The sequence below is a fragment of the Uranotaenia lowii genome, chromosome 3 (assembly GCF_029784155.1).
Source record: "Uranotaenia lowii strain MFRU-FL chromosome 3, ASM2978415v1, whole genome shotgun sequence".
Classification (NCBI taxonomy): Eukaryota; Metazoa; Arthropoda; class Insecta; order Diptera; family Culicidae; genus Uranotaenia; species Uranotaenia lowii.
The window spans coordinates 86652116-86675525 of record NC_073693.1 but is presented as its reverse complement, the minus strand read 5'-3'; the positions used below and the strand labels follow the sequence as shown (position 1 = coordinate 86675525).

The window sequence follows — 23410 nt, the reverse complement described above, 5'->3', positions numbered from 1 at the left end:
CAAAAAAGGGATTTCAAATTACTATTGTACTGTCCAAGATATTTTAATCCAAGTACAAGAACTTTTATAATTTATCCGAAATTTCATATTTGGAGCATAACTCAAAACGGTTCTACTGAGATTTTTTTGAATTTCATTTTCGGATTCAGCGCCCGATTTTACATTAAAAATGTTGGTCAGTTAATCAAGTTCCCGATTTTTTTTAATTTTGTAAACTAGTGTTATTATTGATAGTTAAATTTGAATTTCGAAAACCCCCCTCATGGTCAGGTACTTCGGCCTTGTTATGAATATCTCGAACATTTTCGCTCCCAGTTAAATAGCAATGGCAACAGCACAATATTTATAACTTTTTGTGATTGTTGTAGTTTATTTGCATGAAGCTGACAAAAAACGTAAGAAAGGATCAAGCTGGGTACTGAATTATGCTCTTATGGAAATCCGAACCTTAATTGATTGGTTAGTATGGATAGTTTTGGTGACTTCAGGTTTAAAAATGGGACCTTTTGATTGGAAGGGGGTCAAGACCCTTAATAAATTTTCCGGTTTTCCAATAGTTTTCTTTTATTTCAGAAAAGAAATAGGTCGTATCGCCCATATTCATCACAGCAATAGTAATTTCTGTTTAAACTTTGGCTTGGACGCTGAGAAGTGAGATTTTAGCTTATTCATTTGATTTTTCAAAATGTCCCCCACTAATTGAGCTACATATCTGTTTTGCCACTGAAAAGGAAGTACATTTTTTAAAAGGTGGTAAGTTCTATCAAAATTACTTTCTTTTGCAAATAACGGCATGAAGAGAAAATAAAAGTTCTTTGTTTGCATTGGAGTATCTTAAATCTATGTTAGAAAAATGAATTGTTCCTCATTTTAGGACAAAAGTAGGCTCTAGGTCCAATGTAGGGTCACTAAAAAACCAGGGCAAAACTGAATTTAGATGAGATATTGCAATTTGACAAAAACTTTTAAAACAGCAACCATTAAAAATAAGTCAAAATTTCTGTGATTCGAATTTTGAGAATCTAAAGATGCGAAAACGGCCCAAATTACGTCAACTTTCCAATCCACTTTTCAAAAATTTGCAACTTTTATTGAAATAATATTGGCAGTTCAATGATTGAAAAGTACGGTTTAATACCACTCTTTACATCTTATGAGGTCATATTCTTAAAACATTCAAAATAATATATCTCTCTGAGTGACATATAGCTTTCAACTTCAGTTTTTTAGACACTAAGGGCATTTGACACATTCCACCGTGACGTGAAATCGCTTTTCCGGAATTTTCTTCGCTGTTATCATTCTAGAAGTCAACCAATTAACTTGAAAATGAAAAAAATTGCAGCAAACGGTCGCAAATTGAATTTCCTTCAAAATGAATATAATTTGGTCATTAAAAAATTGAAGTTGTTTTTGTAGTGATCGATTACTTTTGAGACGTGAATTTACGCTAAAATTGACCATTTTTTACTTTAGTACATACAACTTTGATTTCCTGTTCTCTCTGTGGAAATAGAATATCGATGTCTTCAAATAAGCTGTAGAAAAAATAATTACCTACAGTTTGATGTACGTAGCTTTTCGATAAAATAACAACGAACGAAATTATGCTTATTTGAAGTTGTGACGTGAATTCACTCAGTTTAAACAGAATAGGGTAGATGACTGAATTCACGTCACAAAATATAAAGTTATACTGAACCATTCTTTAGAGCCTGTAAAATCCGACCATCTGGAGGGTCAAAACAGCTTTCAGAGCATATTTTCCATATAAAATATCACAAAAAATCAATTTTGTGACGTGAATTCACTCATTTGCGCTGTTGTAACTCAGCTGGATTCCAACCGATTTCTATAAAATCTAGTGTTTTTGAATCGTCTTATCATTTTCAAAGAAGATCTAATTTTTATGTCAGAAATTGTCAATTTTTTCTCGTAAAATTGAAAAGTTCCCTTTTTTGTGACGTAAATTCACTCATTTGCGACTGTTTTTGTTGGCTTTTCAAAACAACGTCATTGGGTATAAACAAATTCTTTTTTCTACAAAATGAAGGAGTGTTTTATGGCTTCGAAACGTACTAAAAAAATCCAAAACAAATTCATCCATTTATTTTATTATTTATTTTGCAAAAGTTGTCAAAATAACCACTTTTTTCAACAACAAAAATTGATTTTCAATATCATGTTAAACATGTGTACAACTTTTTTTTCCTCTTTTTTCCGTTGATTTTGTGTGATTTGAATTATCAAAATTATAGACAAATTTGAGATTTTTGGATACGCAAACAGATAAAAATCACTATTGAGCAGTACAACCGCGTGGAATATGTCATTTGTGTTTCGGCATTTGGAAGCTGCAGGGTCCTGAATTTTTTAATTATTTGGATATGCCTGAATAAATATACAAGCCGCCTATCTTCCCATAGTGTCATCTTGACTCACAGAGTTGATTAGGGTTAATGTCAAACATACATACACCGCATTAAGGGGGCCCACCGAGAAGGAACTGTTCCCTTAAATATAATTTAATTTATGATTCAAAATTCAATGTAAATGCTACACATCATATTGAAAATGTTTTCTCAAAGGCCTTTTTAGTACCTCGTTGCAGATGCATTAAAAAAAATTTAAAAAAATTAAAATATTAAATGTTGAGACATATGTCATGGGTAACGATTTAACACTAGAAAGACCGCACCAGTCAAAATGACTGGTTGGATACTTTGTTTGTTGAATATCTTTTATATACTTCGCTTTAAAAATTCACAAAAAATACGACTTTTCATGAATTTTGAATCTCTACAAAAATGTGTATTTTTTATTTCATTAGCTCTTTTAATAAGCGAGAAAAATTTCGCCATGGACACTCGGACCGTGACCAGTCAAAATGACTGGTAAAATTCACAACCCTATAACTCAAACAAGATACATTTTTTTCTCTTGCTTTTGGTTCCATTTGAAATCTACATTCAAGATAATGAGCCCTAGTTGGTTTATGGTGGGCAGAAGTGTGTCATTCGTTATGAAATTATTGATTTTTGATGCGAAGTCAGGAAAATTTGTAGAAAAAGTTGACCGCTGTGTGGCGCTTCAAGCAGTTAATTCCCAATTTTTTTGGTCCGTTTTGTTGCTCAACTAAAATCAAACTTTCTGTCAGAATTTGGCGAAATTTCATAAAGATTTGTAAAAGTTATGATTTAATATATGAATTGAGTGATTTTAGGTGATAAATATGTTTTATACTAAACTAGAATGAGTAAAATAATTTTGAATTGTGTACTAATTTATTTAAATTTGAAGGCATTAGCTATGAAACTGAATAATTTAAATGATATTTCAACATGGGTGCACGGAATATTTTTTATATGTTGGTTATCCACCATGGGTGCACGGATACACCACAGTTTCTGCCCAAGTATGTATTCACATGCATTCTTATACCATATTTGTTTATGCCGAGTGTTGCACTAGTGTTGCACTGGTGCACCACTAGGTGCTGTCAAACTGTTTGTTTATTCGGACGGTGTTGCACTGGTTTTGACCTGGTGTTGCACTGCCATCGGGCGGTGTTGCCCCGAAAATTTTGTCAGTGTTGCGAGAGAACGTGTGAGTGAGCGAGGTAGGAATAAACTGGCGATGATTTGTGTTTGTTTTTATAGAGTACGGTGGAACACTCCACGAGTGGAGAAAACAAATACAGTATTAGATTATTAGGTTCGACAAACTTTCAATGGAAGTTCACTTACAGGTATTTCGGCACCCGTGTATATACCTGACCAGCTGGCAACTGATTGAACATTCTTATTGAACATTCTTATTATAATAGGAAACACATCTTACTTGTCGGCAGCCAGTGTGCCGAAAATCACTCATTTTCAATGAATGTTTCTGATTGCCCTTCGGTCCTGAACGTACAGCGGTCGGGTTTCGTTATTGATTGCTACTGGACCTACCCGATCATCGATCGTTCAATTCATCGCTAAAATACAGATCACCTCGCACGATGCTTGCTGTCAAAACAGTGCAGCACCATCATCAAATTGGAATCTCGCCAATGCGCAATGCATATGGCGAATCCTGTTGGTCTCCGATCAGGAGTGAATGGATCAGGCAGTGAGTGAGTGATACATGAAGCCGATCATTAGCGTATTTTGTTTGATTTGATGTATAGCAAATTAATAAATTTATTTGTTGTTATAACATTTTTTAACATCAGTATGATCAAAATCAAATTGTAGTTGTGTTTGTGAGGGAAAGATGTTCACTTTTGCCGGGTTTTCAATTTTTACAAGTTCTCTTATTAAACTGTCGTCCGTCAAGTTAAAACTACTGAGAATTTATGGTGTCCCGCACAACTGTTTGATTTTTCTCGTCCTGCAAAAAATAATTTTGAATTTCATATAATTCAGGCAGATACTGAGTGAGCTACATTCAGAATGGATCAGTTTGTATCTCAATCATCTCCGATATGCGATGTTTGCTAAACCGATAATTCTGAATGATGCGACTCGGTTTGCATAGCTGATAGGAGCGCTGATCGAGATTGCATACCAGCCAGGCGAGTTGCGAGAGACGCTATCTCATTATACAATCAGAATGTTTCCAACAGGAAACGCATCCTGAGTGTTTGTTTTGATTGATTTTCGGAACACTGTCGGCAGCTTATGGGGTTTGATCCCAAGTGTTTTCCTGCCGATACCGGGAATCGAACCCAGTACGCCTGGCATACCTAGACCAGACTCGCGCCAGTCTATCTGATAAACCACATCGGCGCTAAGATATTTCAACATGGGTGCACGGATTTGCTGTAAATTTGCCGTTGAACATTATATAGAAATAAATAGTTTTCAACTTGCTTCAGAACACAACATATTTTTGAGTTAGATATGATAGGTATTTGAAATGCAATATTGATCAATCAAAAAACAACGTGTACATTTGACAATGTTGATTCATTATTTTTATTTTCACTGGTTTCCGTCGCACGACATAACTTGATGCATATAATTCCTAAAATTCACTTGGTCCATGCTAACCGTTTTCCAATTTCTTGGATGTTGATCAGTTCTTATCAGATAAATATACGATTGCAAAAACCTGTTTTTTAATGATAAATAAATAAATTTATTATTTCAAGATATAATGAAAATATATTTTTTTCCGAGAATGAAAAAACGGAACTTAAAATAAAAATTGATATTTAAATCATTATGTCTCAACATGAAAGACATGGTTTCGACTTTGGTTTAGTTAAGATTTGTAAAAATGCTTTTTAAAAATTTGCAAAAAGTCCAATATTTCATTAAAACGCAGTGAATCCGTGCAACCATAGTGAAAAACCACAATTTTTCATTCGAATCTATATAAGTCTTCATTTTTTACCTTTAGCATGCAAAAAAAAAATTTTTTGGATGAATGGCGGTGAATCCGTGCACCCATGATGAATTGCTCTACTTATAGAAAAAGTATGTTTCAAAACCTACAATATCAGGTATAATTTATAGGCAACGTGTTGAAAAATTTCAGAGCGGTGGATGATAGAAAATACCTACTAAAACAAAATTGAAGTGAAACCGTGCACTCATGGTCAATTCCTATAGCTATCTAACATGATTTTATAATTCAATTGATAATGTGTTTTAGTTTTTTGATAATTATTTGATATTTTCTTTTTTTGACATACACGCATTCACCAACTATGCGAATATAAGGTGATTCCGTGTACCCATGGTGAAAAAATATTTCCATTTTATAATAAAAATGATATCGAATAAATAACAAAATAATATCAAAAGAAAAAAGTTAAAAATATTATGATATAAAAAATTTTCCCTTTACCAGTCATTTTAACTGGTCGCGGGCCGAATAGGTATATTCAATTTGCCGGTCCTTCTAGTGTTAATAGAGTAAGGTTTATCAAGAGTAACAATCTATATAGACTAAAAACTAATGCCAAATCCTCGAAAACCCATCCTAAGTTCAAAATTATTTTCGTGCACTGAAACACGTTTTTACTGAAATGTCAGCTGGCAAAATCTGACAAAAATTATCAGGAATTTTGATTGCAAGAAAAATCGGTTAGTGAAGATCGTAGGATACGAAATAAACAATCAAGAGTATTCTTAGAAGGCTCTAAAAAACTGTTGAGCCCGTAGTTTTGTTTACGAAAATTGTGTTTTTTTTTTCACAGGAGCAGCGTCCTGCCAAATCTTTATTTCATTAGGAACATTGCCACGAGCAGAAATGTTACAGGATTTAACCAATGTAATTTGTTTATTATTGATTTATTCACATGTTTCGTCCATCAGAAAACAAATAACAAAACCAAAAAAAAAATGCCTAAATACTTAATCCGGCTCTGGTGGCATACCAAATTGAGAGCCGATTAATAACTTAAAACTGTCTAATTTATGTTCAAAAGAGAGTTGTTAAATGATAAATCTGGTTGGAAAATGAATTTTAAAAATTATGATTTTTATCAATTCAATTGAAACGATTACTTTATTTGACTTTCAAATGAATTCAGACTTCAAAATTATAGAAACCTGAAGATATGGTTCGTCGACTACCATTTGACATTTAAATATGCTGTTAAAAATTGACAAGAAACAGTGCCATCTGTTGCGCCGTTGAAAAGTTACTAATCAACTTTTGAAGTTCCTCATGCTCAAAATGGCGCAATTGTTAATGATTTAAAAAAAAGAGGCATCGTTTGCATCCATTTGTTGCAAGGAAAATACAAAAACATGTTACTTGTGAAATGGTACATTCGATAAGCGATAAGATTTGGTTCATTTTACCTTCAATCTTTTAACAAAATAAGCAAAATAACAACTTTGAAAAAGCCAAAGTAATAATTATTTTATTATGTTTAGTTAAAAAATTCACAGTCTGAGGGAACCATACCGATTTTAGGCTTCTGAAAACATGGAATTTCCACGTATAATATCTGTTTCAATAATACAAAATCAAGTACTTCATGCTCGATTTTATCACAAAAGTGTTACGAAACTTTAACATCGGCTTGCTCGAAACTCGTCAAATAGTAATACGACTCCTTCAAAACTGACTAGATTCTTGATATTTCGTTTTGTTGATATTGCAATTTCTTTCCGACAGTTCTCTTCGGTGTTCTGAGAATCTCAACAAAAAAAAGTTTGATTCAAATGGTCGTTGAAATTTTAAACACGTTTTTTGGCTTAGCTTACTCTCGAAAATGAGTGTACACGTAAATTTTATCTATTTTTTTTACAAATATTGCCTTCTCTCGGTAACGAGTATTTCCTGTTGAAATATTTTTGTCCATCAGTTTAATAAATCAAACAATTGACATATTATTGGCATTATGTTAATGTATGTATATACACACATCAATTAATAAGGTGGATAAAAAAAAACAATGAAAACGTCATTTTTTGAAGGGCCAAAAATGCGTGATATTCATATAATTATTTTCCATTTTTTTCATGTCAATCTCTATTTAAAAAGTCATCAGCAGCAAATTTCCACATTCTTATAAAGTTAATCTGTAGTTTTTTTTCTAATGAAATTTAAAAAATGAAATACAATATTTTGTTCAGAACTTACGATTGAATACTATGGATTGGTGTATGATAGTTCAAAATCGAAGAAGTATATTATTCTGCTTTTGCATATAAAATCAAGCTTTATCAATTGAAATAGACATTATATCTAAATCAGACAAAACTATTTAAAATGCTTTGTGTTAAACATCAAATGATACCTTCTGAACTCAACTAGCATTCCATAGTATGTTGTGAACAAAAATTTCGTTTTCTGATTTTCTGCGGAATTTTTAATAGTAGTTTCGCAAAATACCAACAAAAAATGCTATAACTTTCTCATTTTTATAAAAATTTCTTCCCCAAAAAAAAACTACGGAATAACTTCATAAGAATGTAAAAACAGCATTTACTGCTGATGACCTTTTCGAATGGAGATTGACATGTCAGCTGTTTGATTAATCAAACTGATCAAAAGTTTATCTAAATGGGAAGTTTTGGTGACCGTAAGAAGGCCATATTTGGGATCCACTGTATATGAAATTAAAAAAAAATTGTTCAAAACACAAAAAAGCTTTTCGGTTCCGAATTCTGAATAACATCTTAGGTATTTTTTTTATTTTCAATTTACTGTTCAATGTTTTATTTTCTTAAATCTTCTTATAAAAACTACAATTTTAATTTATTTTAATTCATTAAACTTTTTTAATCTATTTATACAGAATTACAATTAGAATTGAACACCGAAATTTAGTTAAGTGATAGTTTGTTTTTTTTTCTTAATCTTCTTAATGGTTATGAATCGATTCTTTTAAAAAAATAACTCGAAAAAACACATTCCAATAATAAAAAGTTTAGCAAGAGAAAAGAAGGCATGTAAGTTCCAAGGGGAAATGGTCGTGCATCGTTCCCTCAATAAGTTTAACTGTCTCATATTTTTTTTTCGACTCCTTATCTACTTACATGAAGAGTATCAATACGTACCTGGAAAAAAGAAAAATACATTCATTAGTAAACAAATTAGAAGATTAAATTTAAAAACATCGATATAAATCACTTTTCTTTTCAATCAACGTTGTTCAATTCTTCAATTCACTTTGAAAATAGGATTGCATAGTTCATAAAAGTTGTTGAATGCCTTAATCTCAAAGGTTGTTATCATAATCCCAGCGAATACTTTAAGTTTATGCTTTATTACCACATCAAGCAACCAGAATAGAGTACATTTATTATGAACAGAGTGCAAATGAGTCAAATATAATATAGTCCGAACGTTCTTGAAATTGCTCATTACTTAAAGTAAGCAATACCATCTAAATTTTTTCCTCTAGAGCTTCAGTTTTCTTCAGAAAAATATTGCAAATACTCAAATGAAATAAGTACAAAGTTTGAACTCAACAGAAAATATTTTTATTACATTAATTTTTTTCATATTTTCGTTTGGATTTTTTTCAATAAAACTTGACTACTTTCATTAATCATTAATTCATTCATTGGATAGTAACAAATGGATTATTATAATGAGCAATAGTATCACAAAATTCAATAATTCTTTCCTCAGGAGCAGAACATAATGCTTGAAAAAAAACATAACTGTCTCCGAGAAGGATGCGAAAACTTTCGAGTAAACAACTCAATTTTTTTTTAAATTTAGACCTAAGAAATCACTGCTTCCAAAGTCATAATGAAACAACAAGTTTGTGATTTTCAGACTAAAAGAAAAGAATATAACTTCGCTAATAACCAACATATGAGCTATCCCCAACTGTCGGTTAAAAAAAACCCTCAAAAAATATTGTCTGCGAACTTGACAACACCGGAAATGAAGCTGTCTGGCAAAACATGTCACAACATTAGCCATTCGGAGATCAACCCACTGTTATAAGCGAAAGTAGTGGAAACCCCAGACGACCTAAACCTTGTCAACAGCAGCCAGCAAACTAGCCTTCTGATATAACAGTAACAACTTTAGGTGTCCTTAAAAAAACTGAGAAGGGCCATGTTCAAATGCCTCCACCAATTATGTCTGATTGTTTAAAATCTGTAAAAACTCATTAGTGGTATTCCTTTCCACACAGAAATGGAAAAGGAAAGTTTGTTCTAATTGGAAAAAACTGTGGGTGCTTTTGAAAATAAAACTTTGGTACAAACTCATATTTTACTAAATTTGTTAAACATTTCAAATCATCAAAGACAGACGACAACCAAAGGACACCAATAGAGCTTCCAATGAAATCCTACTGTCTTAGGTCAGTTCCAATGTGTCGCTCTAATCCCCCTGGCTAAAGTAAATTCAAGAGCTCAACTGGTCGTCGTATAAACACTTTGAGATTGCTAATCCCTTAGGGAAGGCACCTATCTATATGTGTGTTACTGTGGGTGCCAAGGATTTTCCCACTGATCCCTTCTTGAAAGTGAGCATTTTAAAGCGTCACTCCGTTCGTCCCGAACACAAACGTTCACTAATTTGAGCATTCATCATCATCAACAACGCCGTCATCGTCGCTCTATCATACACGGATTCCGGATGCTGTTCCGGGGTGCAATTTCGCGTCCTGTGACAACTGATTGGAATCAAGAGCCACTTATCCAATCATCATTATCGAATTCAGATGGTGTCGATCTCTTCTTCCTTCTCTTTCGTCCAGAACAGGACAGGACTGGAAAAGCCAATAAAACATGTTTGATGCTACTGTGCTGTTAATCTCATCACGATAAGCTGGGATTGATTTCTTCTCCACGTCGCCACTAGGTTCGATTCCAAGCCCCCCGGACCTATGTCAGTGGCTAACAACTACGAAGAATGTTTCTACTACTCTCGATAGGTCAGCCAAACGGCGTGTGACCGAAACATATGGTGGAGGAAAAAATGGCCTAAACGGATTTCAATTGTTTCTCAAAACTAGAAACTTTGTTGTCATAAAACCGTTCTGTAAGTAATGATTTTATAGAGGTGAGATTAACCATGTACAAAATTAAAAAAAAAAAGTTATGAAAATAAATAAAACAAATATGTGAAAACACTGGAAGAGAAGCTAGGAAGTGTAAACAAAAAACACTAGTCGGTCATTGATATATTTTTGTGAGCCACAGAAGTGTTTTAGTTAATCTTTGAATTGAGATTTATAGCAATCGTGAAATCACGATAATGGCGTAGTTGGTAAAATAAGCACGGATTTGCAAGGCTGATGCTCAGATTGCAGAACCTGCTGCTATGATAGTTTGTTCCAGGCAGCTCCTAGATTATTTATTTCTCCAGTAAATAAGAAGGACTAACTGAAAAAAGTGCAGATTGTTAAGGCTGCAGCAGGTTGTTTGTTTCTTAATCGGCCTTCCGGTGGAAAAGACAGATTGGTTCAGAAAGCGCAGATTATCAAGGCAGCTGCTAATTGTCTTAGAGAGCGCAGAATATTCAGATTGCTACTGCTGTTTGTTTGTTTTGATTTGACCTTTCGGTGAAAAAAGGCAGACTGGCTTAGGAAGCACAGATTTTCAAGGCTGCTGCTGCTGTTTGTTTATTTTGATTTGACCTTCCGGTGGTAAAAGTCGGATTGGCTTGGAAAGCTCAGATTTTCAAGGCTGCTTCTGCTGTTGATTGTGTATTTTTATTTGACCTTCCGATGGAAAAAGACGGATTGGATTAGGAAGCGCAGATTATTAGAATGCTGCTACTGATTGTTTGATTGTTTTGATTTTTCCTTCCGATAAGGAAAGACGTATTCGCTTTGGAAGTGCAGATTTTTAAGGGCCTGTTTGTTTGTTTTTGTTTTTCTTTTAGGTGAAAAAAGACTGTTTGGCTTTGGAAGCGTAGATTTTCGAGGCTGACTCTGATGTTTGTTTGTTTGTATTTGACCTCCTGGTGGAAAAAGATGGATTGGCTAAGGAAGCGCGGATTTTCATGACCACTGCTGAAGTATGATTGTTTTGATATGACCTTCCGGTGGAAAAAGACGGATTGGCTAAGGAAGCGCAGATTTTCAAGGCTGATTCTGATGTTTGTTAGTTTTGATTTGACCTCCTGGTGGAAAAAGATGGATTGGCTAAGGAAGCGCAAAAGCGCAAAAAAAAGACTGATTGGCTAAGAAAGAGCAGATTTTCAAAACTGCTGCTGTTGACTGTTTCTTTTGATTTGAGCTTCCGGTGGAAGGATGCACGAATTGTTTTACTTTGGTACCAGCAGTCCGAAGGAAAATGTAGAAAAGATGAATTGGCTTAGAAAGCGCAATGATTGTTTGTTCCTCCGGGTTAAAGACGAAGAGAGCAATATTTGTTAAAGCTGCTACGATTGTTTTTCAATTATTTCCTTTCAATAAGTTAGTTAGATGCAGCGTTGCCAACCTTCCAGATTTTTCTGGAATCTTCCAGATTTTTATGTGTCATCCAGAAATACAGACCTCATGGTGTCTAGGCCAGACTATTCATAAATTATCCAGATTTGTCCAGAAATTTCTATAAGCTAAACGTTTTAATAGAAAAAAGTACTATTGAAATCCAATAGCTCATAACGGTAACACTGAAAACACTGTGAAGCAGAATACAGAAGTTACTATACTATACTATACTATACTATACTATACTATACTATACTATACTATACTATACTATACTATACTATACTATACTATACTATACTATACTATACTATACTATACTATACTATACTATACTATACTATACTATACTATACTATACTATACTATACTATACTATACTAGACTAGACTATACTATACTAGACTATACTATACTATACTATACTATACTATACTATACTATACTATACTATACTATACTATACTATACTATACTATACTGGAAATTAGTTGAATAAATAAAATTTGCAACTTGCTATCCGCCATTTTTCCGATCAACGCGAATCTTTTCCCCTGAATAGTTTATCAATAAGCCATAGCTAGTAGGTATCAAGCGAATCTCAGCGCCGTAGCACGAGAAGTATGTATGATGTGATTAACGTCACCATAAATGATGATGAGGTTGATGTTGCTGCTGATGATGATAATGATGATGGCATGGCAATTGCCATTCGTTTGGTTGTGTTAGTCGTGACGTGAGTAGAACGATGAGACTGATGAGCTTTCGATAAACTGCCACCAATTTTTCTCATGTTGTTCTCGGAAATGTGCTGTGATATTTGATGTAAACAAACTTTTTTTTTGTTTCGATTATATTCGTTTTACCATCTTTATCATTCAAGACTTAACATCAACGCGCGGACATCGGCTGAGGATGGAACTGATTTGCCAACTTATAGCTCAGCTCAATTTTTTTTTACCTTGCTCAAAATGATGTTGATGTCCATTATTGTCCATACAAATTTAACTTATTAAAAATTGGCCAATAAAAGTCGATACGAAATGTATAAATCATTATGTCAAATAAAGTAAAACTAAATATTCACTTTTTGGAAAAATCAGGACATAAAGATTTTAACGGTCCCATGACAAATTTGATCTAAACCACAATAGTCGCACTTAGTTTTGAAGTATGAGCAATAAAGCAAGAACATTTCAGTTCATGGTTATTATTTATGTTCATGCAACGATCTTTTTTTTTTATCTCCATATCCAGATAAACTTTTTAAAATAACATATGGACGAAAATTGAAAAAAAATGAATTGATCTCGACAACATCTTAGAACAAAACATTTCAGAATTCAGAAAATATTCATGTTTCAAAAAGCAACATAAACACTTTTGACCCTTCCGAATTGCTAAGCAAGATAAACTGCCCGCTCAATTGAAGTTAATTGAAACAAACCTTCGGCCGACTGTTTACCGAACCCAGTATCAAGTTTACGTAATCAATGTCTATGTGACAGATAAGATACTGCCACCGATAAACAAAATAAGGGCCAATTACCAACTGTTAGATTGTTTGTTAAATCGTTTTATGGGTTTAACTAAAACATGTAAAACAATTATAGCAAAATCTTTCAAGAATTTTCGTTTCTGTTTTATTTGAAGCTCATAATTCGAACCGATACCTTAGTGGCAATCTCTATCATCCACTGTTCTATCGACTGCGGAACATTAGTTGGACGTTGACATTCAAATTTCAAACAGCGAGAATGTCACCCTGTGCTGGAGTAAGTTTGGCGATCGTGCTGCTTCTCGGAACTTCCGGGCTCGGGGAAGCAGCCAAGATTCTGGGAGTTTTACCCAGTGGTGGAACGTCGCATCATTTTGTGGGAATTTCATATCTTCGGCTTCTGGCCAAAGCTGGACACGATGTAACGGTTCTCAGCTCATTTCCAGAGAAAAATCCACCGCCAAATTGGAGAGACATCGAGCTGACTGGGTTGAAGGAAAAAATGCACGGTAATGACGTTACTTATGTTTATTTTTTAGGCTTCAATGCTTCCTTAGTGCACGAGTGAACAAGAACCACGCGTTTTAACTGACCAATAAAAAATTGATGAAACCATAGATTTTAATTTACAAAAATAGTTCGGACGTATTAAAAATGCGCACAAACAAAAACCTTCCAGAAAATGAAATTATTCTCAAGATTTTTAAAAACTTTGTCAAAAGTCTTGCATCGAAAGTTGATTTCAAGCTATTTTCAATTATTTTCTGATATTTTCAGAAGAGTTCACGGACCCCTTTGAATTTGCCGATACACCATTCATTATGAACCTCATCATGATGTACTCTACGTTCGGTCGATTTTCCAGCGAGTTCACTTTGAACCACCCGAATGTTCAAAAGTTGCTGAATTCAGGGGAACATTTCGACCTGGTTATCGTAGAAGCATTCTTAGCAGAAGCTGTCTTTGGCATGGCACAACACTTCAACGCCTCTCTGATTACCTATTCACCGTTTGGAAGTTCGTTATGGAACACGGAGCTCACCGGATCTCCGGCTCCGGCTTCTCACGTTTCGACTATGATGCTACCTTACTACGACCGGATGAATTTCTGGGAACGGTTCTGGAACACCATCTACAACGCCATTGACTATACTCTCTACCATCAACTTCAACTGACCACTCAAAAAGAGTTGTACGATGCAGCCTTTCCAAACGCTGCCATTTCCTTCGAAGAGCAAATGAAACAGGTTTCACTAGTTTTCTTGAATAATCACTTTAGTATAGGGATGCCAAGGCCTTACGCGCCGAATATGATCGAAGTCGGTGGAGTACAAATTGATGATCCAAAGCCTCTGCCGAAGGTACATATATCTGAATTTTGTTCCAATTTCACTAAAAATTTTCGAAATATTTGTCTTTTAGGACCTTCAAAAATTCATGGACGAGGCTCCTGACGGGGTAATCTACTTCAGTATGGGATCCTACGTGAGGAGCGAGAAATTTCCGGAAGAAAAACGGAACGCTTTCATTAAAGTCTTTGCAGGCCTCAAACAGCGAGTTCTTTGGAAGTTTGAAGACGAATCGCTGCCTAAACTTCCATATAACCTCCTAATCAAAGCTTGGATGCCTCAAAATGACATCCTAGCTCACCCGAACGTTCGAGCCTTCATTACCCATGGAGGACTTCTCGGAACAACTGAAGCTATCTATCACGGAATTCCGCTAGTTGGTATCCCCATCTTCGGAGATCAAATGATGAATGTTCAGCTATCTGCTCGTTCGGGAATGGGAGTTCCCCTGCTTTTCAAGGACATTAACGAACAAACCGTTCGTTCAGCCCTGGAGAAAGTTCTCACGGATCCATCCTACCGGGAGAATGCTAAGCGAATGTCCAAAATATACCACGATAAACCGATGACGCCGAAGCAAACTGCCCTCTACTGGATGGAGTACGTCATCAGACATAAGGGGGCACCTCAGCTTAGAACACCGGCTGTTGAGCTTTCATTCTTCCAATATCATCTCATTGATGTTTATTGTGTGATGTTGTTAATTTTAGGGTTAGTTAGTTTGATTTGTGTTAGGGTTGTTAAAAAGTGTTATTCCAGTATTCGCAAATTTGCGCCAAAGAAGAGCAAAAAGAGAGATTAAATTTAATGGCGTACAAATGTAGTTGAATATAAATACTTGAGTTTATATTTGAAAGGAATATTAGTTAAAAGTACATTGATCAATAAACAAATATTAAAAAAAAAGTAACAGAATGTAACTCATGCTTTGCTAAAATAATGTTAAAGAATAGCGATATTTTTCCTTTCATTAAGTTCTTTTTAAGGGTAGATAATTAACCTACTAATTAACCTTGTTAACCGTGACTATACCATGAAAGGAAAAAAATGTGGGGAAGATTATTTTTAAAAATATTTGCTTCACATCAACATATGGCTGTAAGTTAAGCACAAATGGATCGAAACACGTCAAATGATACTGCCCTCTTTCGAAACATTTTGAGCGCTATTTACGTAAATTGTAACGTGGATTTTATAAATCCATGTTTTTCTCATGAATGGACGAAAGTTTTGTATTTTTCAGATCCATTTATAATTCATGATCTTATCTGGAAGTTGCACTGAGAATTTAAGTCGTAGTTTTTACCGTTGTTCAAAGATTCACGAATTTATGGATGATCAAAATTTTCTACTTTTAACCTGCTGTTCCTGTTTTGGTATTGGTCTGGTACCAATTTTTGGACCTAATCCGAAAATACCTACACATACAAAACTTTATTTTCCGAAAACAAAAATATTATAAAAATAATTAATTTAAATAAAAAAAATTGTCATTTTAGGGTATTTTAGCGTGTTAACGTTTAAAAAACCCCAGCAATATTTCTGCTTTGAAGATCTCAAACGTTTTCACCCCAAGTAAGCTTTGTAATAAGAAGTTTTTTGTGATTAAGGACTTGTATTTTATTAGGTTAATTTGCTTAAAGCTGACAAAAGTTTAAAAAACCCCAGCAATATTTCTGCTTTGAAGATCTCAAACGTTTTCACCTCAAGTAAGCTTTGTAATAAGAAGTTTTTTGTGTTTAAGAACTTGTATTTTATTAGGTTAATTTGCATAAAGCTGACAAAAGTATGTTAAAAATGCTCACAAGAGATTCTAAATCATACCTTTATGAAAATTCGCTGCTAAGATATTTGGTTTTAGAGAATTAAAACAAAATATGTTGACATCACGTCTCAGAAGTGAAATTAGTGAAATTTCATATTTTAAACAGGATGATCACGATATATGTTCAAATTCGGCTCAATTTCAGACATCAACGAAATTATTATCTTTTTTCTTCTATTAAATAGACAGAAAACATTTAGACAATTCCAAAATGGTATAATTTATGAAAATCTGTAATCCGGTAATCCGGGTCTATATTCTCTTAACTTTTTTGACCATAAAGGAAGGTTAAACTTAGACTAAACGTGTTTTCACTTTGATTTCTCATAAAACCCACTACAAATTGGTCTGTCTGTTTTATCATTAAAAAAGAAGAAGGAACATTTAAAAAAAAAACTTTGAAAATTTTCTAAAAATTACCTTTTGTGCCAAACAGTGGAATGATGAGATGAAGGAAGAAATCATTTTTGGCATAGCAGTATCAATAAATTATGTAAACGAAATGAATTATTCCCATTTCTCATTATTTTAAGAACCATAGTAGGTTCCCAGAAGACATAAAATCGCATAAGAAATGATAAATCAAGTCGTTAATAATGTTAATGCGAATCGCAATTCCAACTAAATAAGTAAACGTTCGTAAAAATTGTCACTAAAAGTCGGTATAAATCGAATATTTATGATTGAAATTGAAAGCAAAACTTGCGCTCTCTTACTTACTTTCATGATGTACGAATAAGGTGTTAAGTATCGTCCAATTTGAATAGTTCTTGTCGCTCTAGACAGAATTTAAAAAAATGTATGTAAATTGCCTTCACTTTGGTAGGTAAATGCTGATTTTTCGACTTCTAAAGGGCGCCCTACTTATTAAGCTGTCTGATTTAACACTGATGAAAAAAAAACATTTTTTTTAAATGTTGAAAATTTTATCTGAATTGCAAACAGCGGTATGGTAGGATTCAATAATGAACGCTTTAGGAGTGCATCTACTTTGGATAGTAACACGAATGTTGAAATTGTTATAATTTACCTGATTAGACTAAAAAGCCAAAACATAACCTATAGGATTCAGGAAGAACTAGTGTTAATTGTGTGCATAGGAGTATCCTATGCTAGCAAAATGAATTGAGCAATTGTCGGTAATTTATGACTGAAGTAAGCTCTTGGTCCAAAGTAGGAGCACTTACCCTATTTTATTGATTTGTTAAACAAAATTACTTATTCAATGTTTTTTCAACTGTAAAGAACCAAATTTGAGGAAAAAACTTCAACTATCTTGTAAAAAAATGCAAAAATATAAAAAATAAATAGAAATTATTTGTATATTGTAAATTTTAGGACTTCAGGAGTTGAAAAATTTACTATTGAAGTTCAGATTCCAATAAACATTCGCTTGAATTGAAATGGAAAGTTCAAAAACATAAAAATATTATAAGAATATATTATAATATTTTTATGTTTTTGAACTGGGGTATTGTTGGGGTATGTTAGTACTTCATACAAACATCTGTTTTCTTGTACAACTTTGCTGTAAAACTAAAATTGGTGAGAGGAAGAAGTTACCTACCAACTGAAAACTCCATCGTTTATATAATGCAAATGTTTCAAACTCCGAAAGCTGCAATCTCGACAAAACTTGTGTAGCGTAACTTACTGGTCAGTTTTCTGTGGCAGTTAGCTTAACTTCAGGATCCAATTTTAAAACGCAACACTATTCACCTTCAGGCGACTCAATTATAAGTTGAGAAAGTTCCTTATCATCAACTTCGTGAAATCAATTTCTCGTGACTTTCTAAACATAATTGGATTTGGTTTAGATGTAGTATGACTTAGTATGAATTATGAGAATTTAATGCATTCAAACAGCTTAAATTGGGCGAGAATAATGCGATCCTTCTTCCCTCTTAAATCCAGTTTTTTTTGTCGAAAAATTCACAGAAGTTAACTTCCATGATTACAAACCACTTTTGTTTAGCAAAAATCGTCAACGTTAAGAAATTTTTTTTAAATTGCATAACTACAGGGCGGGCTTGTGATATAGCTCAGTTGGCAAGTCAGTTGCTTCCTGAACCGATGTCCTTGGGTTTGAGCCCAAGAGTAAACATCGATCACAGTTGTACAGGATAAGTTTTTCAATGACTGTCCGCCAACTGCGTCGTAAATATCAGACGCTAATGACATAAAGTAGTTAAAATGAATTTATTCGAAACAAAAAAATAACAACAGGGGCTGTAGCACTTCATTTCCAGCACTTTTTCGAAAGTAGTTTTCACACATTTCAACCTTTTTTTTTTTCTAAATTATGAAACATACTGTCTGATCCCGTACGAACTTCGATTCGCGAGCAATCATAAAAATGTGATAAAATAAGATTATGTTTTTCAAACAAAGTATAATTTTCCCTACACTCATACCTTTTCAGGAAGATTATTAATATTAAAAAGTGAGAAAACCACCCGCATTATCAACGTATTTTTCTCTTTCCAAAACCCATTCTTCAATTAGTACGTTTAACCATATAATTTCCACAAAATTGTCGCGAAAATGTTGCTGGTTCATGAGAATGACGCTTTTTTGTTGCATGACTATCCGGAATTGAATACCAAGGCTTTTCAATCAATAATTGTGCACAAATTTTCCTCATCGATCTTATGCATTAACTCATAATTTCACAAAACGGATCGATTCGTATTTTCTAAAAAAAATCCGTGTGCTAATTTTTACATCCATTTAATTGTCAATATCTTAAAACCATAAACAGTTAATATGAACGACCACTTTTGCAGATCCTTTGCACCAAATTTGATACTTGAAATTGTTTGCTTGTCCCTTGAACTTTTCGAGTGGCAATTTTCATCTTAAACAAATAAATAATAACGTCAAAATCGCAAAAACAGTGATAAGGAATATGGACGACCCCTTTGGCCGACTCGTTATATAAAACTTGATACGTGAAGTGGGTTGTACGTCTTTTAAAACCTACATGCGTGAATTTTTATTTAAATTCAATGAACAATAACGTTAGTATCACAAAAGTAGTGAACATGTAATATGGATGATCGCTTTTGTTGACCCCTCACACAAAATTTTATACCTATAATCGATTATATTAATCATCATCATATTAAATGTTATCAGCCCGTCTTTTAAAACCCACATGCGTGAATTTTCATTGCAATCCAATGTACTTTAACGACAAAATCGCAAAAACAGTGAACAGGCGATATGAACGATTCCTTTCGCCAAGCCCAAACATCAAATTTGATAACTGAAATCAATTAACCGTCCTTGAAAAATTCCCTGTGCCAATTTTCATATTAATTCAATGAATAATAACGTCAATGTCGCTAAAACAATGATAAGGTAATATGGACGGCAATTTTTCGACCCCTAACCCGATACTGGTTTATCGAAATCAATGGCTCGTCCCTAAAAACTCCCGTGTGCCAATTTTCACCTCAAGCTGGTGTATAATACCGTCAATGCCTCTCAAACAGCAAACAGGAGATTTGGTCGACCCCTTTTACCGATCTTTGCCTCAAAATTGGATGATTGAAATCAATTGCTCGTCCCTATAATCTCCCGTGAGCCAGTTTTCATCTCAATCCTATGTATAATAACGTTAATATCGCAAAACCAGTGAACAGTTAATATGGACGACCCCTTACACAAAATGTTATGCCTTAAATCGATTGCCCGTCTGTTATAACGCCCGTGTAACAATTTTCAACTCAACCATATGTAAAGTAACTTTAATATGGCGTAAACAGTATTTGTGTTGTATGGAAGACCCCTTTGGCCGACCCCTTCGACCGACCCTTAACCCTACATTTGATACCTGGAATCGATAGTTCATCTCCCAAACACTCATGTGCTAATTTTCATCTCAATCCGATGTCAATATCGCTATAAATAATATTTGTGTGGTATGGACAACCCCCTTTAAAAAGGGTTATCCGAAAATATAAAAACATTTTTCATCAATCCTGGTCCCAATGAACACTCACACTATATTTCTGCTCTCTAGGTCTTAAGGCGGCTGAATCTATTGAAGACGAACGAACAAACGGAGATTGCTTTTTAAAAATGGTCGGGATTCGACAAGATCGAACCAAATGCCATAAACTTGATTTCTAGAAAATCGAGTTCAAAGTTCACAGCCCTATCTATTGATACCATTTCATAAGATATCTCATTTAGTAATTTTACCATCACATTTTGACTCTTATAAAGCCGTCGAGGCTAAACTGGTCGATTTATGATTACATAATAAGCAGAAAACTTAATTTTAATAACAATACGTTTGCACTCAGTTCACTGATGAACTGTTTAGAATCGAAAAACCCAACACATATAAGACAATATCGCACAAAACCAGATTTCATAACCAAAACAGGCTTTCATCTTTACCTCTAAGGTGGCTCTCAGTTCACTTTTTTTCAACGCATTTTTGCAATTTCCACTGTCTGCAACACCGAAACTTTCTGATATAAAGGGTGATACGGTCAAAATTTAGTCAATATCAAGTTGACGTTTTTCTTTCAATTTTGCATTTAAAAAACCTGAACACCCATAATTTTGAAGGTGTGTGTAGAATGTTGCTCCTATTTTGATTTTGGAATTCACTCTTCAGTTGTCAAAATGCCGTCCAAGGAAGAAGAGCAGCGTATCAAAATTTTGCTCGCGCATCGCGAAAATTCGAGCTACTCGCACGCAAAGCTGGCAAAATCGCTAAACGTTGCCAAATCAACCGTTACAAATGTAATTAAAATGTTTGGGGAACGTTTGTCTACAGCCAGGAAGTCTGGATCGGAGGGAAATCGAAAACAGGAAGCCGCTGAGACGACAAAGAGAATTGCCGGTAGTTTCAAGCGAAACCCTAACCTCTCTCTTCGAGATGCCGCAAATAAGCTGGGTGTATCGTCTACAACCGTGCATCGAGCCAAAAAACGAGCCGGACTATCGACTTACAAGAAGGTAGTGACTCCAAATCGCGATGATAAACAAAATACGACGGCCAAAGCACGATCCCGGAGGCTGTACACGACGATGCTGACGAAGTTTGACTGCGTGGTAATGGACGACGAAACCTACGTCAAAGCCGACTACAAGCAGCTTCCGGGACAGGAGTTTTATACGGCAAAAGGAAGGGGAAAGGTAGAAGATATTTTCAAGCACATGAAACTGTCAAAGTTTACGAAGAAATATCTGGTTTGGCAAGCCATCTGTACCTGTGGCTTGAAAAGCAGCATTTTTATAGATTCCGGTCAACCAAGAAATTTACTTGAAAGAGTGTTTGAATAAATGTCTGCTGCCTTTCCTGAAGAAACACGGTTGTTCCGTACTGTTTTGGCCGGATTTGGCATCTTGCCATTACGGTAAAAAGGCCATGGAGTGGTACGCCGCCAACAACGTGCAGGTGGTTCTCAAGGACAAGAACCCTCCCAACACGCCAGTGCTCCGCCCAATTGAGAAATACTGGGCTATTGTAAAGCGGAACCTAAAGAAGACCAAAAAAGCTGCTAAGGACGAGCAGCAGTTCAAAGCAAACTGGCTTTCTGCGGCGAAGAAGGTGGACAAGTTGGCTGTTCAAAATCTGATGACAGGGGTTAAGCGTAAAGCCCGGCAATTTGAATTTGGAAAAGTGGAAGCCTAACTGAATATTTTTCCTGAATTTTATACTAATTAAACTTGAAAAAGAAATTTAATTTGATTTTTTAAATAAACGATTTCACCGATTTACACGCGTTTTCTCTTGACCAAATTTTGACCGTATCACCCTTTAATCATAAAAAATAGGAGAAATGTTCTGATTTTCATTGAATAGGTAGTTTGTTATGTTTCGCATCCGCTGTAATATATAACTCAAGATAACAATTGTCTCAAAGCTTATATTTTATTAATTTTTTTGTTAAAATTGTTCCACAAATAACTGAGATATTTTAACTTATATAAAATCTAAACTAAATACAGATTTGTCGATTTGTTGTCGATTTATTTTAACATCGCCTTTGGACGGGGTTCTATATTTCATCCCTTCAACCTAAGTGAAGATTTTTCAACTCTAAGAATCAATCCTGAATGGTTTTTACTCTTAGACCCCCTGTAAATATTTTTTTATGCAGCTACCAAAAGCTTATTTAAATGGAATGTTATATATCATTAGAATCATTTGAAGAAGTTTTCACTATATTTGTTCAAATTTATCCTAATGAACTTGATTTACTTTCAAAAAGATTTTGGCCAAATCTTTAAATAGCCCAAGAGTCACAATCATAAAGTTGTTTGTTTGTTTTTTGAATTATAGAGACTTTAACATATCATAAAGTTATGCTTGCCAATGTTATCATTTAGGTCAAAGGTACATTGCCTTTTCTGGCGTCCATGGTAGTGCCAAATAAAATTATCAGTTAGTTCATAATGAGATACGCAATCACACGCGAGCTATATGTTGAATACAGGCAGAGTGTTTATCACACCGTTTCATATTCCACTAAGAAATAAATAAGCCCAAAAGGGCACTTCGTCGTTAAATTTAGCAATTCTTGGAACTTAAACTTTGTTTTCATCAATGGCTATTTCAGTTTATCTAAGTTGGAAGCTTACATCTTAAAGTTCCACTGGAGATTTTTTTTTTTAAACGCTTCAACAAGGTTTGTTGAGACCGAATTGGAAAAAAACAGTTTACTCACACGCTCAAAAGACGCAAACACCGTTTCCAAAATATTTATCAACAGCCTCACACGTAAAGAATTTGTGAATGGTGCGTGCGATTGATTGCCGGTCATATGAGTCTTCTAAATTGGTCTTCTCAGATGCGTGTTGGGGATTCTGTTTTCAGTTTGAAAGCAGACTATTTTTTCTTGGTGTTGAATTTAATGATA

At 34.3% G+C, this 23410-nt stretch overlaps 2 protein-coding genes across 7 annotated transcripts in view; one reads left to right on the top strand and one right to left on the bottom strand.

Annotated features, from left to right (window-relative positions):
* The window catches only part of LOC129756408 (uncharacterized), a 434792-nt gene that overhangs the window by 287281 nt on the left and 124101 nt on the right, over positions 1-23410 (bottom strand). The window lies entirely within an intron of this gene.
* Positions 13568-15569, top strand: LOC129756416 (UDP-glycosyltransferase UGT5-like). The gene is made up of 3 exons (XM_055753291.1): positions 13568-13861; positions 14130-14713; positions 14775-15569. The coding sequence occupies exons 1-3, from the start codon at positions 13612-13614 to the stop codon at positions 15501-15503; spliced, it is 1563 nt and encodes a 520-aa protein (XP_055609266.1). The 5' UTR covers positions 13568-13611; the 3' UTR covers positions 15504-15569.